This window comes from Mus caroli, chromosome 8 (genome assembly GCF_900094665.2).
Source record: "Mus caroli chromosome 8, CAROLI_EIJ_v1.1, whole genome shotgun sequence".
In the NCBI taxonomy this organism is placed as follows: Eukaryota; Metazoa; Chordata; class Mammalia; order Rodentia; family Muridae; genus Mus; species Mus caroli.
This window is the reverse complement of record NC_034577.1, coordinates 95,807,033-95,825,775: the sequence shown is the minus strand read 5'-3', so window position 1 is coordinate 95,825,775 and position 18,743 is coordinate 95,807,033. Positions and strand designations below refer to the sequence as shown.

At 49.4% G+C, this 18,743-nt stretch overlaps 2 protein-coding genes across 3 annotated transcripts; both read left to right on the top strand.

The window, feature by feature from the left end:
* Positions 1 to 4,135: 4,135 nt before the first annotated feature.
* Ciao2b (cytosolic iron-sulfur assembly component 2B) lies at positions 4,136 to 6,021 on the top strand. The gene is made up of 5 exons (XM_021170579.1): positions 4,136 to 4,309; positions 4,467 to 4,546; positions 4,767 to 4,892; positions 5,295 to 5,340; positions 5,773 to 6,021. The coding sequence occupies exons 1-5, from the start codon at positions 4,168 to 4,170 to the stop codon at positions 5,868 to 5,870; spliced, it is 492 nt and encodes a 163-aa protein (XP_021026238.1). The 5' UTR covers positions 4,136 to 4,167; the 3' UTR covers positions 5,871 to 6,021.
* Positions 6,022 to 14,651: 8,630 nt separating this feature from the next.
* Positions 14,652 to 17,871, top strand: Rrad (RRAD, Ras related glycolysis inhibitor and calcium channel regulator). 2 transcript variants are annotated; one of them, XM_021170772.2, is made up of 5 exons: positions 14,652 to 14,840; positions 14,983 to 15,408; positions 16,061 to 16,134; positions 16,235 to 16,439; positions 17,223 to 17,871. In XM_021170772.2, the coding sequence occupies exons 2-5, from the start codon at positions 15,042 to 15,044 to the stop codon at positions 17,498 to 17,500; spliced, it is 924 nt and encodes a 307-aa protein (XP_021026431.1). In that variant the 5' UTR covers positions 14,652 to 14,840; positions 14,983 to 15,041; the 3' UTR covers positions 17,501 to 17,871. The 2 variants fall into 2 exon arrangements, with proteins under 2 accessions (XP_021026431.1, XP_029336107.1); XM_029480247.1 differs by having other exon boundaries at positions 14,664 to 14,840; positions 15,027 to 15,408; positions 17,223 to 17,611.
* The last annotated feature ends 872 nt before the right edge of the window (positions 17,872 to 18,743 follow it).

Here is an 18,743-nt window from a genome sequence, read left to right as displayed (position 1 = left end):
CAAATATCCACGAGCATCAAGAAAGCAGAGTGGGGCTGGAGAGATGGCTCAGTGATTAAGAGCACTGACTGCTCTTCCAGAGGTCCTGATTTCAATCCCCAGCAACCACAAGGTGGCTCACAACCATTTGTAATGGGATCTGATGAACTCTTCTAGTGTGTGCTGAACACAGCTGCAGTGTACTCATATAAGTAAAAAATAAATAAAGCTTGAAAAACAAGAAGAAAGGAAGGAAGGAAGGAAGGAAGATAGAAAAAATATAGAAAGAGAGAGAGAAGGGAAGGAAGGAAATAAGGAAGGAAGGAAGGAAGGAGAGAGAGAGAGAGAGAGAAAGAAGGAAGGAAGGAAGGAAGGAAGGAAGGAAGGAAGAAAGAAAGAAAGAAAGAAAGAAAGAAAGAAAGAAAGAAAGAAAGAAAGAAAGAAANGAAGGAAGGAAGGAAGGAAGGAAGGAAGAAAGAAAGAAAGAAAGAAAGAAAGAAAGAAAGAAAGAAAGAAAGAAAGAAAGAAAGAAAGAAAGAAAGAATCATTTCTGGCCAAATGCACACTATCCCCAGCTAGAAGTAATAGTGGACTGGTGCTCTTTTTTGAAAAATGCCACTCACTGCTTTGAAACAAGGATAGATGAATGAATAAATTGTTTTAAAGTATCTGTCATAAGTGACCTTTAAGCTACAGAAGCTGTTGGGGGCGTTTCCAGTTGTTGGCAACCTTGCTGGCTGAAACGGAGGCCTTTGGATACTAAGTTCTGAAAGTTTCTATAGCTCATGTTTGTTTGTTGAAAACCAATGTCCAATGTGATGATATTAAGATTCAGGCCTGTCAGGTCTGGGTTATGAGTACTATTGTGTATCTCTTCTACCCGGAAAGACGAAAAGGGAAATCTTTAAACCAGATAGTTAACCCACACCACACAGCAAATCTGCTGGTATCTGAATCTTGATTTAGAAACCACACAGCTCATGATATATACACACATACATGTGAAACATATTCATATCTTTAGATGGATGGATAGATAGATAGATAGATAGATAGATAGATAGATAGATAGATAGATAGATAGATAGATAGATAGATAGTGTCTACATATTGAACAGGTTATCTCTGGACTCCTGGGCTCATCAGCCCTCCAGCCTCAGCCTTCCTCGTAGTTCAGACACACATATTTACCACAGCACTCAGCTTACAGCTTACAATGATTTTGTTATGGCTGCTTGGATTTCCTAGGACACCCAAGCTGCTACTATTTGGGTTATGTATGATCCATTTACAGACCGAAAAAAACTTGAGACTTGCTAAGAGGTGGGCATACGTTTGTGGTACCCACTCACCTCTGTCTCCTCCAAAGCTTCAGATTCATTAAAGATGTCTGGGACTTGGAGAAGAAGAAGAAAAGGATGGAGAGAAGATAAGGTAAAGAAGAGAGAAAGGGACCCAGGTCACTGGGGTGTGAAGGAAAGTTGCCATTCATTGAACTCAGACATATATAACATCACGAGGGAAATTATTGAGCATGTGAAGCAAGACAGGACACTGGCAAATTTGGTACCGAGTAATGAAGAGTGGCACATAGATATATGGTGGAGGAAACACAAGATGACTCGTTGGATAAAGGCATTTGCTGCGATGGCTGAAGATGACCTGCGTTCTATCTCTGGAAACCACATGCTGGAAGAGAGAACTCCTCCTGAAACTTGTCCTCTGACCTGCACTTAACACATTGTGGCATGTGCCCTCTTCTCAAATGTAGTTAAAAATTTAATGAATGTGAGAATCTTCCCGACAGTGCTGGAAATCCCTGTGGGGTTGAGATGAAAAAAACCTCTGCAGCCTGACCCAGAGCTCAGAGCTCCCTTAAGTCCCCTTGGCCCAGGAGAACTTACATTGCTGGATCAGAGGCCCCATCCTTTACACAGTTTAGGTGGCCCAGGGGTATAAACCACAGCATCCCTAGAGGCAGCTTGGCAAAGGGAACTAGCAGGAGGTGTGGACACCCACATCAATACCACTCAAATGAAAGAGGTCCCCCATGTGACAGGTCATGATGGAACTGGAAGTGTACAGATGGCATCAAAGTTGAGTCTGTTCTATCAGCGGGCGCCACACTGTGGGTGTTGCTACCTCCTTGTGACCTTTAGGTCAGCCTTGTAAAATACTCTTGTTTTCAAACACTGTTTTTACCCACTACCAGACCCCAGCTTATCCAGCCAGGCTCACTGAGGGACCTCTGGACCTGCTGCCATCATTCAGTCCTGGGAGCAGTCAGCCATGGGCCACGTATGCTGGTCCCAATGGCACAAGCCTGTCTTCCACCAACCCTGCCTCTCCTGAGTTACGAAAAGGACTGTGGGAATTATATGTGCAATTTCCCATTCTCTAGACTCTCAAGCTGGACATGGCATCACCCATGCCAAGAATATTTCTGCCTGCCAAGGCATTCGTGGCCTCCATAGCCTGGCTGACAGCAAAGGAGACAGTCTGGTAGGGAGGGGCTATAGGATAAAGTAAGTGCTGCCTTCTCAGGGCAGATCAGATTCAAGTGGCCTGGCAGGAGGTCACCACGGTCTACATTAGGATGCTCTGAGGTGAGAAACTTCAAGGGATGCACAGTTCAGCTAATAGGACCTATGGACATATCCCCTTCACCGCAGAAGCCAAGCCATGTCTTTGCCCCAGGTCTAGGCAGAGTGCATGGGGAACAGAACACAGAGACCTTCTACTGTATGCGAGGGCTAAGAGTTTCTCTATCTCTCTGGGCAAAGGAGACCATTTCTTTGGCCACTGATGGAGGGAACATTCAGAACCAAATGCCAGAGGGAAGGTATTATTGCCATAATTATCCCATGGTGAGGAACGGCTACAACCATAACCACACCCACAGCCACTCACAGAGAATGAAAATGTCCTGACTCCCACCCTTCCATCCCACCCAGAGGTTTCTAATCTCCAAGACCAACACCCCTCAGAGTTCCTTATGCCGAACTGGATCCTGCGGTGGGTGTCCTCAGAAATATCTCAACCTCCTAATGCTACAAGAGGCCCTGTGGTTAGAAGTTCATTAGGTGGGTTACCCTATTCCCACACAGTCAACTACCCTCTTTATGGTGCCTCTTCATCCCCAGTCTCAGCCTCTGACTCTACACAATTGTGTAACTCTTACCCAGGTCCCTGCAGTGGGGAGAGGAGAATCAAGAGCCCACATGACACAGCATTTAAACAGCCACCTTTTTTCTTAAGTCTTGAGTCACTGTGTTAACTGCCCCTGTAATCCCATCTTAGGGGGTTGGCTGGGAGGCAGAGGCAGGCAGATTTCTGAGTTCGAGGTCAGCCTGGTCTACAGAGTGAGTTCCAGGACAGCCAGAGCTATACAGAGAAACCCTATCTCGAAAAAAACCAAACCAAACAAACAAACAAAAGAATAGGGCAGAAAGCTATAACTGAGTACACACTCAGGACCCAGATGGAGTACAGAGCCCACCTTCTGGGAATTTGATCTGGTTAAGGGGAACTGGTGTGCACATGTGGGGGCGGGGGGGGGCACTGGGGCTCTGGGGCTAGGTAGACACTTCATTCCTATAACTTTTTGCTGCGGGACTCATAGTTTATAGGATCCACCTTCAAGTATACATCATCTTATCTATTTTGTTTCCTGGTCTGACAGGCTACATCGGCCCTCCCAGACTAGTGAATATGACTCTTTTTAATGACCCCCATGCCCTTTCTTTATCAGAGTTTAGGATCGCGTATCTACTTAACAAGCATGTAACTAGTGCTGCCGATTCCTACTAGAGGAAACCAGCGTGTCATTAGATCTACGGTTCCACGATAGCTTGACAGCGAGCTGGAGCGTCCCAATGCCCAATCTCAAGGTGCCTTTAGTGCCCTTGTCAGATGGTGTTGGCTTCCTGCGATCCAGCTCCCAACAGGATCCCATGGCTAAGAACCGAAGGGACGCCCCGGCGAGAGCTACCAACATTTTTCCCGCTTTCGGAGTTGCCCGCAGGACAAATACACCGCTTCTAGCAAACTACAAGGCTAACCCCAGGAGTGTGGCGTGTCCCTTGCGCGACCCCGTAGCCACACCACGCCCTCTCCTCGTTCCCAGGAAGTGCGCGGTAGGAGCGGAAGTACACACCACTGGGGGATTGTGGGAACCGCGGTTCCGGGATGGTGGGCGGCGGCGGTAGCGGCGGCGGGCTCTTAGAGAACGCTAACCCCCTCATCTATGAGCGTTCCGGGGAGCGGCCAGTGACGGCGGGCGAGGAAGATGAGGAAGTGCCCGACAGCATCGACGCCCGGGAGATCTTCGATATCCGTCGCTGCTGGGCGCTGGCGGGACGGTGGGGGCCTGGGGTGTCGGCAAGAAGTGATGCGCAGCCCGCTGGTGGAGGGGTGTCCCGGTTAGGCGTTGCCTGCAGAGATTTTGAGTGGGCCAAAACTTGAGTCCCTTTTCCTTCACTTGGCACATCTTATCCGCTCTATTAATGACCCGGAGCATCCACTGACACTGGAGGAACTGAACGTAGTAGAACAAGTTCGGATTCAAGTGAGTAGTTTGCTCGAATAATCAAAAAGGTACCGTTGTACCTCAGAGGCTGGTGTTCTCCGTTCACAAGCACCTAAGAGGATCTGTGGGAGGTGTGTTAATGTTTATGGAGCCGATAAAAAGTTGGGTGACTTGCCCAAATCTATAAACTAAAGAGAGTGTCTTTGGGCTAGGGGCCCGCGGTGCGATCACTGTGATCTGATCTCCCTTATCATCGCAGGTTAGCGACCCAGAGAGCACAGTAGCAGTGGCCTTCACACCCACCATCCCACACTGCAGCATGGCCACGCTTATTGGCCTCTCCATCAAAGTCAAGCTGCTGCGATCCCTTCCCCAGCGGTTCAAGGTCAGTTGGAGTCGAGCCCCCGAGGGTGAAACAAACTACTGGAGCGGGCGAGGGGACATCGGGCGGAGATCGGAAGGATCCGAACTCGCAGAGTTGAACCCCCAAGTTGATGTGACAAGAATATTGGGAAAAAAATACTCCAGAAAATAGGAGTGTGGTGGAAAGGGCAGCTGGGAGCTGTGAATGGGCGTGATCGATCGAGGCACTGGAAGGCTTTTAAAGTCAATAGTCGCTGACAAGGTGCTAGGATAGAAGTGGATTGACTGACAGCAGGTGGGTTTGGGGTGGCTTGGAAGAGCCAGAATCAAGAGGGATGACTGGGAGTTCAGATGGTAGGGAGGTAGTGTCCAAAAGAAAAGGACAGGCGGGTAAGTGCTCGGGCCCACATTGTCTTTTCTGCAGATGGATGTACACATTACACCCGGGACCCATGCCTCGGAGCATGCAGGTTAGTGTGGGCTGCTGGGCCCCAAACTGGGTGAGGCTTCCCCTTTGCCACAGTCGTCTATGGGGCAATATTAGGACCAGGGGACTAAGTGAATAAAATGGCCAGACTACAGCTCAGACCAAAGCTGGCCTGACTAAAATCTCCTGCTTCCTATGACCCACCCTCCTGTGGTCCTCAAGTACACAGGGACATTGGGTTGGGCTTCAGGAAACACTGGAGGGAGGCAGACATAAGCAGTTCCTGGTGGTGACAGGCATTCCAAATGATGAAGCTAGTTATGGGTACAGGTGATGCATATAGCCTGATCAAGGCTTGGAGTCCTGAGACAGTCAGAAAAGAACTTTATTGGTAGAAATATAATGTATACTGAGGCTAGCAGCCTGGCCCAAGTTTGCTTTAATCCTGTTTTTCCACCCTTCTTTTCCTACCCAGTGAACAAACAACTTGCAGATAAGGAGCGAGTGGCCGCTGCCCTGGAGAACACGCACCTGCTAGAGGTTGTTAATCAGTGTCTGTCCGCCCGCTCGTGAGCCTGGCTTTGGACCCCCAGCCTGCACGCAGGTTGTCCTGGCCTCGGCTCCACCAAGGGCTCGTGGCTTTGTTTTCTTGAATCACTGACAAGGAGAAACTTAACACTTTTTATTTTGTAATAAACCCTTAATTTATATTCATTTCCCAGCATGCCTTAGCGTCTCTCATAGTGGACTCATTTTCGGTTGTAGTAGAGTAGGGAGTAGGGACCTATGAAGGGTGGGTCCATGAGGTGCCCTCATTGCTTCTGATAACTCCCAGTAGGGCTGGAAAGATGGCTCAACAGTTAAAAGCACTTACTGCTCTTAAGATCTGGGTTAGGTTCCCAGCACCCATGTGGAGGCTCACAACCATCTGTAACTTCAGTTCCAGAGGATCTGACTCTCTCTTCTGGCCTCCAAAGGCACCAGGAACACGTGTGATGCACATATGTATAGGCAAATACTCATACATATAAAATAAATCGGCAAGCTGTGTATAGTGGTACAAACGTTTTAGTCCCAGCACTCAGGAGACTGAGGCAAGCACATCTATGAGTTTGACAACAGGCTGGTCTACATAGAGAGTTCCAGGACAGCCAAGGCAGTTATAGGGAGACCCTGTCTCAAAAAATAATAATAATTTTAAAAATTTTGTTTTAGCCTTTCCAATGTTTCAGTTACCAAAGGTTGCAAATGATAAAAATTAAAATTTGAAGAAATATATACATCTATATGGATAGCCAAGCCACCAATGAATGGAACTCAATAGATTCAGTTGACCTGGTGTGTCTTATTGATGTGTATTTAAGAACTGCTTCTAGAGGAATCTGTAGAAATGTGACCCTTCACTTTAAGGAACCGTGTCCTAAATTGATGTAAGTCTGTTGTCTTTGTTTCTCTGCTGTTGCTGTGGTACCATGACAAAGGCAACTTATAAAAGAAAATGGTGATGGCAGGGCAATGACATGGGAGCAGGAACAGCTGAGAGCTCACATCTTAATCTGCAGCTAGAGGCAGAGAGTGTGGGGCACTGCTAATATTGTCTTTTGAAACCTCAGATCCCACCCTCAGGGACACACCTCCTCCATCAAGGCCACACCTCCAAATTCTTCCTGGTCCCACCCGCTGGAAAACAGGTATTCAAATATATGAGCCAGTAGGGGGCGTGCTCATTCAAACCACCACAACTACATAGCCACGGTGTTGGGTTTTTCGAGACAGGGTTTCTCTGTGTAGCCCTGGCTGTCCTGGCACTCACTTTGTAGACCAGGCTGGCCTCGAACTCAGAAATCCGCCTGCCTCTGCCTCCCGAGTGCTGGGACTAAAGGCGTGCGCCACCACGCCCGCCACGGTGTTTATCTGACCAGCAGAGCGGCATTCTGATCTGAGAATGGCAATGCCTGCCTGTAGTTCCAGCTCTTGGGAGGTAAAGGCAGAAGGATCAGAAGTTGAAAGTCCTCCTCAGTTACATAATGAATTTAAGGTCAGCCTGGGCTATAGACTTTGTCCCAAAACAAAACTAATATACGCTATCCAGCCACGTATAGGTTTTCTAGAAATAGCACTTAGATGTTTCCCAACGTTGTATGTTGTGTTTGGCCGTCTTTAGCTTCTAAGACTTTCTTTTCCCTTCCTGCCGATAGCCCGTTTTCCATAACTGCATACATGAAATAATTTACAAAGAAAACCAGTTTGGGGGCTGGAGGTGGTCGCAGCTGAGAACATGTTCTTATAGACGGCCTGCGTTTGGTTCCCAGCACCCATATCAGACAGCTCAGAACCACTGTAACTCCAGCCCCAGAGGACCCAACCCCCTCTTCCTGCCTCTGTGGGCACTCTACGCACCATGTGGCCTATACGTACCCATAGATGTAAATTTAAAAGTTGAGTTTGGTGTTGTTTTACTAATGACTCAGCAGTTTAAAGCACTTGTTCCTCTTGCCCAGAACCCTGGTTTGATTACCCACATGGTAGTTCACACCCATCCGTCACTCCAGCTCTCTTACAGCCTCTGCAGATGCCAGACTCTCGTGTTTTGCAGACTTATATGCCAGCAAAATTCATAAAACAAAACAAACAAACAAACAAACAAAATCTCTCCTGTTAAAAGGAAATGCACTTTAGCTCACTGCTCTAGAGGTGGCAGTCCACTTGCACTTGGTACTGCTGCTTTGGGGCCTATGGTAACGCAGCACATTGCTGCAGAGTACTTGGCAGACGGAAGAAAGGATGAAGGGGCCAGGCTTGCAGTCTGGGCTTAAGTGTGTGCTCCGGAAGACCTCTCTTTAGGCCCAGCCTCTTAAAGCTTGCACCACCTCCCTGTAGCTCCACTTGGAAGAATAAACCTTGCATGCTAGGACCTTAGGAATTTTTTTAGATCTAGGCTGCAGCATCCACCTTTGCACATCTTAATACTGCTCACTCCACCCTCACACCACCCCCTGAAAAAAAAAAAAAATCCAGGCAAGTTATTACGAAGTCCGACCATCTGATGTGTTTCTTGGTCAGCGGGAAGGCTCAAAGGAACTCAGGTTTGAGGGGTTTGTCCAGGGAGTGGTGTGTCTGCTAGGACTTAACCTGTAGGTATAGTGCCTGTTTGCCCAACAATGGTGATGCTTAGTCTAGGCCCTAGGTCAAGATAGAGATACTCCTTTTGTCTCCTGAAAGGATCCTGGGGAACCCTCACCATCAGCCTTTGGGAGGCCAGGGAGGTTGTCAGCCCAGGTGCTGGGTAGAGAAGCTCTGCTCTGTAAGATGATATGGTTATGTCTGGGGCTTCTGCCTCTTATTGACCCTCTGCCCAGAGTGTACTTTGTCATCCAGAGAGACTTAGTCTCAGCCAGTTGGAAGCTCTTTTTTAGGACTCTGCCTTGTGATTTCCTGCTTCAGTCTCTTTCTCTGATGGGAATGCCCATCCCTGTTGGAGCCCATTCGTAACTGGGCAGTGTCCTCGTGGAGCCTCAGGTAGCCTGAGCCCTTTAAGATGTGTCAAATCTCCTGTTCGTTTGTCTGGTTTTGGCTTACTCTTTGTAAAAGTAGCTTTTTATTCTCCTGATTCAGTTGTCCTCTCAGAGGCTTTCTGTCTCTGTCCGCTAACCTAAGCCTAGCCCTGGAAGCCTCTAGTCTCCGTCCAACCTTATCTAGGCTAGAATGTTTTCAGCCTCTGAGACTTGCTCTGAATAAGCACTCCCTTTCTTGTTCTTTCTGAGCCCTGGCTGCCAGGTTCAACTCAGCTGTTCTGGCTGAAACTCCTCTCCCAGCTCACTGATTTGATCTGGCTTTTCTCTCAGCCTCTGACTTTTATTCTGCTTGGCCTCATACTAACTTTGGCATTATGTTCTAATCTTTTGGCTCCTTCTCATTCTCTGGCTTGTTCTGTCTTCCCTGCGTCTAGCTTGTTCTCTCTTCAGTCTGTCTCTGTAAACCTCTCCTGGTCACACTGCCTCCTTCTCCCTCTCTGGGCTGCTCTACTCTTCCTCTCAACCCTACTGTGCTGTCTCCATGAACTCTACTGTATCCTGGACTGTACGCTCTTCTTGCATTGTCTCTATCTCCCTTGAGTAGCTTCCCTTTTCTTTCTTTTTTCATGAGAGATGGGCAGATCCTATTCTGTCAAATCTTTCTCTGATTTGTCATTTTTTCTGCCACTCATTTAGATATCACTTTCAAACCCAAGTGTGTCCTTCTGCAAACTACCTTCAGTTTGGGATTAAAGGTGAATATAAAGATGTGTCTGTATTCCAGCTAGAGGGGTTAAAGGTGTGTGCTAAGGGCTGAGCCATGTACAACGTAACTAGAAACAAGTTCAAATGTCCTGTAACAACTATTTGTGTAGCCCAGGCTGGCTTTGAACTCACTATGTAGCCCAGACTACCTCCAACTGTCTTGAGTACTGGGATTATACACGTGTACCACCAGGTCCAGCTCAGCAAATCACCTTGCTCCAAGTGGTGGTTGCTTTTGTTCCTTACCTACACTTTGCAGGTGAGAAGTGATCTAGGAGAATATCCTAAAGACTTCCAGCTACTGATAAAAATACTTCTCCCTTGGCAGGGGTTGCTTTTGCCTCCATAGAAAGGTTTAAACCTATTCCAGAGACCTAAGATGGTCCCAGACCCCAGCTCCTAGTCTCAGTTCATAGGAGGAGTAGCTTTGTCAATCTGGTGACTAAGAAGAGTGCCTCTTGTGACTACCCAAGACCAGAAGATGAAGCCATTGGTCCATGTCACTCAGATTCTCATCTATTGACATGTGGATATCATGACAATCTCTTTGGGACTGCTCTATGCACATGTAAGCTTGCCCTTGGTCTATCTCAAATGATCTTCCAACCACCTGGTCCTCCATGTTCACAAGTGAAAGCTGAAAGATCCTTCCCAAACTGTAGGCCTCCCCATATGTGAGCCTCAGCTTGGCAAGCCCCATCTGTCTGAGGTGACCATGGCATCTGTGTTCAGGCATGTTCAAGATAGGCAGGTGCTTTTGAATCATTCTGCTGGTTTTCCTGGTAACTGGGCCAGCAGGATGAGAGACACCAAGCTGCTGGCATGATGTCCCTTTGACATTCTTGACTCGTTGGTGCCTGGCCACTGGCTGTCTGCAGCATACCATCTGTGAATACTGGACCAGCACCCAAAGAACTTTCTGGAACCACAGCTGTGCTGGAAAGGCATAGTAGTGTGGGGAAGGATGAAGTTTCAGATCCCTGAGACAGTCCACCTCATATATCCAGCTCTATTTCTGGACTGTGATCCCGCAAGCCTCGGTTGCTATATCTACACAATGGGAATAACAAATCCCAGCTAGATGAGATGGCCTTGGGGATTGGATGACACATACACACACTCAGCTGCATTTATCTTCCCCCATCATTCCTGCCCTTGACTAAAGGGTCTGCTGGCACATGGGTACTCAGGACGGCTCAGTGAAATAAATGGATTGAGTCACAATACAGCAGAGGCCCTGAAGGAAGAGGGCTGCGGTGTGAGGAGGGTTGGGGGTGCTGAAACCCAACTGTATTCATTACTTTTCTCACTGCTGTTACAAAATGCATGAGAAGAAGCACTGTGGGGAAGAAGGGTTTGATTTGGCTTACAGTTTGAGGAACATATGGTAAAGAAGGCATGGCTTCAGGCCCGTGAGGCAGCAAAGCAAAATGGATGCTGGTTCTCAGCTAACTCTTCCCTTGTTATCATCTTAGACCCCAGTCCATGAGTGATTCTACCCGCATTCAAAATGATTCTTCTCTTCAGTTAAACCTTTCCACCTGCAGACACAGCCAGAAGTCTCTATGACACGTCTAAATACAGTCAAATTGGCAATGGAGACTAACCCTCCCTCAGATATGCCAGGTTCTCTCTTCAACATTTAGTCACCTGAGGGAGTGGGGACGGTCCCACAGAGAGGAGGTGGGATTAGGTAATAGAGTTATCTGCATTGTACCTGGGTTCTCTGACCTTCCTCAGGACAGAACATCATCCTGAAGATACTGAAGCAGAAGCAAGAGAGCGTCCACGGATTCACTCAGCCTGCCCCATCCAACCAAGGATGATGATAATATACACATGCCTGCTAAGAGAGCAACACATACCACTCTTAGGCCAATGGCCTTATCTCCACGTTTCATGTTATTTGTGTCTCAGAACTAAGGAAACAGGGAAGGATTGAGAGACCCCCCAAGGGCATAGAGACTCCACAAGAAAACTAACAGAGCCAGCTAACCTGGACCTTTGGTGGCTCCCAGACACTGAGCCACCAACCAAAGAGCATATATGGGCTGGACCTAGCCCCCAGTACATATGCAGCAAATATGCAGCTTGGTCTTCATGTGGGTCCCCCAATAACTGGAATGGGAGCTATCCTCAACTCTGTTGCCTGACTGTAGATCCTATTCCCCTAACTGGGCTGCCTTGTCTGGCCTCAGTGGAAGAAGTCCCTAGTCCTGCAGTGACTTGATGTGCCAGGGTGGTTTGGTACCCAAGGGGTACTCAGAGGAGAAGGCGAGGGGGTGGAGAGAGAGGCTGTGGGAGGGGAGAATGCAAGGGGGCTGTGATTGGGATGTAAAGTGAAGAAGAAGAGAGAGAAGAGAGAGAGAGAGAGAGAGAGAAAGAGAAAGAAAGAAAGAAAGAAAGAAAGAAAGAAAGAAAGAAAGAAAGAAAGAAGGAAGGAAGGAAGGAAGGAAGGAAGGAAGGANGAAAGAAAGAAAGAAAGAAAGAAAGAAAGAAAGAAAGAAGGAAGGAAGGAAGGAAGGAAGGAAGGAAGGAAGGAAGGAAGGAAGGAAGGAAGAAGAAAGAAAGAAAGAAAGAAAGAAAGAAAGAAAGAAAGAAAGAAAGAAAGAAAGAAAGAAAGAAAGAAAGAAAGAAAGCGAGCAACAAGGGTAGAACTAACAAGGTACAGAGCCTGCTCCAACCGGTTTGTTCCTTCTGGGCAGCTGAGAGAGCTGAGAGGACCAGAAGTGTAGCAGGAAATGATCATAAGGTCGTGTCCTGATATTGGGTCGTGAGGCTCCTGGCTACACCTAGGCTCATGATGATCATCTCAGGGCCTGTTGGCATAGCCAAGGAATGCTTGGGGTCTGAGTGGCTCTGTGTGGATGTCGTTGCCTTGGCAAAGAAGATACACGGTTGCAGTCAAAAGCTCAAATTACCAGAGGGGAAAGTCAGCCCAGTTTCCCTGTGTGGCCCCTTCTGGGAAGGTCTATAGCTATCCTCTACCCGTATTCTGCCAGGCACTCTCCTGGACACCTCAAGGTTCTTTCCAGCCACACTGTATGTGTGGCCTTGGGGTGTATGTGTCATAAACGGCCAACTCGGGTTCCTGCTGGGAAGCAGAGGGATGACTCTAGAAGCTTCTGACCGGTCAGAAGAGGCAGAAGCCCCTGACTCCCTCTTTCCACTGAGTCTTATCTAAGAAACAAAAGCCAGCAGGGACTTCCTAGGCCTCCATGATCCCTCCTTCATGGAACAGACACATAAGCAGGTGCCTTGGATCAGCTTCTGCTTATTGGAGGGCATTAAGAACAAGAGAACGGCCAGGTGTGGTGGCACATGCCTTTAATCCCAGCACTCAGGAGGCAGAGGCAGGCGGATTTCTGAGTTCGAGGCCAGCCTAGTCTACAAAGTGAGTTCCAGGACAGCCAGGGCTATATAGAGAAACCCTGTCTCCAAAAACCAGAGAGAGAGAGAGAGAGAGAGAGAGAGAGAGAGAGAGAGAAAGAGAGAGAAACAAGAGAACCCTGCATCATAAACCTCCTAACCTTATCCCTTAGCCGGTTTCCTCAATTCAAGGCCTTTTTAGGTGTTGCCAAGGAGACTAATGCAGTACCAGAAAGTCTGGCTCAAGTCTCCATGGCAACCTGCTACAGCCCACTAAGGTCCATCCATGTATGATGTCACCTGAGCCCCAAATGGGTGCCCTTCCACCCCCACCACAGTCATTGCAAACGTCTAAGAGCAAGTCCCTGTCCTGAAGTACGTCACAGCCAGTACACAGACATAGACACACACACACACACACAGTCGTCACCCTAGAGACTAGCAAGGAAGGAACAGTTCAAGATATCCAATTCAGGACTGGGTACCTGAATGCTGGGAGAGAGGCAGACCGGTGACTAGACACCCAGTCCACCCAATCACCTCTCCTTCCCTCTGATACTATCCCTGTTTTCAAACCAGTGTCTGAGAAAGGGGAGCTCTGAAGCAGTGGTGGTACTGCGTATATTTTTGCCATTTATAAAAGAGTCTCGCACATGGGGATGGATCAAAAGTGAGTCTTAAACAGAGCAGAGGCCCTGGGACCAGTTCCTGAAAGCTACCCCTCGCCCATACCCTGCATTTATGCCCCTCCTCCGTGAGATGTTTACAAGCAAAAGGCCCAGTGTGGGGCTCAGGAGCAGGAAGAACTTGAAGACTATAAAGGGGTTGGCTCTTTCTGGAGTCCCCCACTGTCAGGCCGGATCTCCCCAACTCTGGGCAACCTCATGCCCAGAAACAAAGTGGCTAGGGCCAGGGTTAGATATTTTTAGCAGTTACTGGCAGCTGCTCCGCATGCTTAGAGTTAGAGTTGGGACTTGAGTTTGTGTGTTCTTTTTTCTGGCCCTGTAGTTTCTCTCCAGGAGACAAGCACCCAGCAGGCTCTATCACCCCCTGAACCTCCTAAGGGACCCCAAGAATTCATGGATGGCAACAACCTTCAACCTGAAGGGCAGTCCCGTTGGGAGACTCTTTAGGTCCCAGGACAAAGACAGGAATAGAAAGGACTTAGTGTTGAAGCTAGAAATGCCAGTTTAGGACCCTCTAAATTCTGGTTAGGTCCAAACCTGGAGGAACGGGCTCCATAGGTTCTGAGTGTGTCCATAACACGTTCAGTCCATAGCACGTCTACTGACTTGGATAATAGGCCAGGAGTGAGCAGAAGAAGGGAAAATTCATCTTTAAAGATGGAGTGGTAGTTCACTCCACTTTACCTACTACTGGCAGCCTCTGTATCAATGCGCGCACACACACACACACACACACACACTGGTGCACCCTCCTCAACGCACACTCCACATCCCTCCCCTCCAACACCCTCCTAAACTATTCCCCATCCCGCGAGAGCCTCCTTCCAACTACCTGCCCCGCCCCTGGCGGGTTTGCGGTCCTAGAAGGGAGGTGGGGGATTCCCGAGGGCGAGTGGATGCGTCAGCCTTTGCAGCAGCCCGGGAGGACAGGGGCGGGGGCGGGGGCGGCGGGGGCGGAGGCGGGGGCGGGAGCGGGGGNAGGGGTAAGGGCGGAAGTCTGACTGGTAGAGGTTTAAATAGGAGGCCCTAGAACAGCGACCCAGCGCCAGCTGAGGGGCTGAGAAAGCAGCAGAGGAGAAAAAGACTGCAGTCGTGACAGCGACAAGGGTCTGAGTCTGAACAGGGGTCTACGAGTGGTTTCTATCAGATCCCCCCGTGGTCTGTGCCGCAGCGCTGATCAAGTCCTGATAGCATCTGTGTGAGAGTTGGTGAGTGTCCTGACTAAGCGGGGTGGACAACACCATCTGGGGCTGAATGGGGACGCAGGTCCAGCTGGGTTACTGGTTAAGACCTCCTGGTTAGCAGTAGATTCTAGCAGGTCCTTCATCCTGAGCATCTTCTTGACTCCAGAGTCCTACCTGCTCCCGCTGCCATCCCAATTCTTCGTTCCCCAGACGGCGTCCGACACGATGACCCTGAATGGTGGCAGCGGAGCAAGCGGGAGCCGTGGCGCCGGCCGGGAGCGCGACCGCCGTCGAGGCAGCACCCCATGGGGCCCGGCACCCCCACTGCACCGCAGGAGCATGCCGGTGGACGAGCGAGACCTTCAGGCGGCGCTAGCCCCGGGCTCCCTGGCAACGACTGCCGCTGGAACTCGGACACAGGGGCAGAGGCTGGACTGGCCTGAAGGCTCCTCCGACTCGCTCAGTTCTGGAGGCAGTGGTTCAGAGGAGGGCGTTTACAAGGTGCTGCTGCTCGGGGCGCCTGGTGTGGGCAAAAGCGCTCTGGCGCGCATCTTTGGTGGTATAGAAGACGGACCTGAAGCAGAAGCAGCAGGTGAGAGAGCTGGGCTGTTTAGATAAAGACAGTTGGGGGCCATGGAGCTGGACTAAAAGTGGCAAATACTATGAAATTTCAAGGCGTTTTCGAAATCATGTTATTTCCGCGTCCAAGATGGAGAAACTGAAGGAGACCAGCCACTTATTCCCTACTTACTCTACCCCCTCCACCTCTCTCCTACCCATGTACCAGTCCTTGATAGGTAAGAAGTGTCCAGAATAGAAGAGTAGAGTGCTAGATGTGATTTTTCTGTGGCTAGTAGCAGCACTTTCCTGCCTACCGGGGCTGGCAGGAACAAATTCTGAGGACATTTCTGGGAGAGGAAAGTTAGGTGGCCAAAGTCTCCAGGGTTTGTGACAGCCACTATGCTAACTTCACCCAATATGACCACACCCACCCTGGACCCAGGCAGCAGACAGGACCTAGACACCCAGTACTTCTCTAGTTTGGGGACATAGAGATGGAGGTCGTGTTCTCCAGTCCCTGACTCCCGGACTTGTCATATTGTTTGGGCATAGCAACCATCTGCTAACAGAGGAGAATTATCAGAGGACTGGGAGAAGCAGCAGGAGGCGTGGTCAGGAGAAGAAGGCAGACACTGGGAACGTTGACAGCCGACTGATAACTCGCTTCTTGGCTTCCTTCCTAGGGCACACATATGACCGTTCTATCACTGTGGATGGAGAAGAAGCGTCACTAATGGTCTATGACATTTGGGAACAGGTAGGACGCAGGCCGGGTCACAGGGCACAAGAGGAAGCAAAGCTGGAGAAGGGTGTTGCTGGTAATTACAGGGTTGTGTATGTGTTTGTGTCCCCTCCAGGATGGGGGCTGCTGGCTGCCTGGCCACTGCATGGCCATGGGGGATGCATATGTCATCGTGTACTCCATCACAGACAAGGGCAGCTTTGAGAAAGCCTCAGAACTCCGGGTCCAGCTGCGGCGGGCCCGGCAGACAGACGACGTGCCCATCATTCTCGTGGGCAACAAGAGTGACCTGGTGCGCTCTCGTGAGGTCTCTGTGGATGGTAAGCAGGCATCGGGTCAGGAAAGGGAGGGAGATCCTGGCTGGGCTGTGGGCCAGTTAGTCTTGGCTCAGCTTGAGTCCCTGGGGATCATCAGTGGCTAAAAATGTTCAGGAAGAAAACTTGATGTTGGGAGGGTGGGGGAAGTGTTGCTGGTCCATCAGGCCCCCCAAAAGCCTACCTAAAACAAAGGGGAAGAATGAACCAGATCTGCTAGGGGAAATGAGACACACAAGCACCTCCTCAGCTGCTCGTTGGGTCCATGCCTGCCTGACAGGAGATATGAGTGAGGCTTAAGAGATGGAGGAACATGGAGAGAATCAGGAAGTCAGATTCAAATCCCAGGCCCTACCAGTCTCAGAGTAAGCCTGGTTCCTTCCTCATAGCATCAACTTCTGTGGCATGCAGTACTTCAAACTCAGTGATCTTGCCCAGACCCCCAGTCCACTGGGCTGTTTGTTATAGTAGCAAGTCATAAACTACCTAGTTGTCAAACAGTTTTCATTTGCCTTGGTCCACTATTGCAGGCTACATTTTAAATGCTGGACTTTAAATACATGAATACCCTTTTGTGGGCCACCATAAACTTTGGGGGCATATTCTGCCTATCAAGTGACCCCAGCAATGTTTAGGGTTCTCAGTACAGGAACTAGGATCTCCATGTCTCTAGGAAGGACCTAGGGTTCCTTCTTCTGTTATCCTTGAGTTGAGGCTGCCGGATATGGCCAGGGTTTGAGTTTACATTCTCCCATCCTTAACTGACACATGTCTGTCCCCACCACATAGAGGGCCGGGCCTGCGCAGTGGTCTTCGACTGCAAGTTCATCGAGACATCAGCAGCACTGCATCACAATGTCCAGGCACTATTCGAGGGGGTTGTGCGCCAGATACGCCTGCGCAGGGACAGCAAAGAAGATAACGCCCGGCGGCAAGCTGGCACTCGGCGACGGGAGAGCCTTGGCAAGAAGGCCAAACGCTTTCTGGGCCGCATCGTGGCTCGCAACAGCCGCAAGATGGCCTTCCGTGCCAAGTCCAAGTCCTGCCATGACCTCTCTGTTCTCTAAGGCCCAATGGCCCCCTTGCTTAATGGGCCAGTAAATGGCTGGAGGGGCTGGCCCAGCCAACTGCTCTAGAGTTGGCGCATCCTGTGTTTCTCAGAACTGTCAACTATGCAGCACACACCCTTGTCTCATGGTCATGGACAGAAAGATAGTGCTGACCAGGGAGGCAACTCCAAATGGCCAGAGAGGCCTAAGCCCATGGAGATGCATTGTGCAGGCCCACGTGCATACCAAGCAGCCTGAACCCAGCTCGTGGACAGGACTCTGCCTTTCTCTATGCGGGTGTCTGTGCCCTGGAGGGAGGCTGTTCAATATGGTTGCTGTTTGTTTACATGCAGATTTTTTTTTTGTAATAAAGACTATTTCCTGACAAACCAGGACTGTTGAGTGTGTTTCTTTCATGGTGGCTTCAAGATCAGAAAAAAAAAAAAAAAAAGATTCAGAAATTGAGAGATAAGGTCCCTCCTGCCCAGGTGAACTAGTGTGTGGTCTCTATGGCCCTGATGGTTGGCCTGGACATACCCAGTGCAAGGACAGAACAGACAGGAAGCCTATGAAAGGTAGGAGGAGTCTTCAAGAAGCGGGAGACAAAATACAACCCCAGGCTATTATCTAGGTCCTTCTGCCTGGTATTTTCTAGCTCACTGAAGATTCCATTGCCTCTCCACACACATAAAGGGAAACTGAGGCTGCCCAAGGAAGCACATTTTGCTTTGGCTCCCACAGCGTGACAAAATTGTGGGCTCCAGCTCTGCAGCATGTATTTCTGCCCTGCCCTTCCTAACAGGCAGAAATCAGCCAAAGTTAGGGGCCTGGAGGGGAAGCCTCCAGAAAGAAGGTGACTAGTGTTTAAGAGTAGGTGCTAGGGAGGTCCTCTCGGCCACTGGTGGCTTCTCCACCCTCTGGCTGATATGATGCTACAGCCTCTGTGAGTGCCTATGCTAACATATTGACTAGTTTGTCTTTGGCAAGGACAGCTCTCCCTGTTTGGAATGGTTGTTTCACACTTGTGTAAGAATATGTCCCTGTGTGCCATCACTGCCTCCCCACCCATCCATGCCCTCCTAGAAATTGAGTATATGACTTGCCCTGTATACTTTAAAAAAAAGAAAAAAAAAAAAAACCAGAAACTGGAGCCTTACCCATTGTAGACAAGTTCATTAACACTTAGCTACATCCTCAGCCACAGCCAACTAGTTTTAAGATAGGCTCTCTCTAAATTGCCCAGGCTGGCCTAGAACTTGCA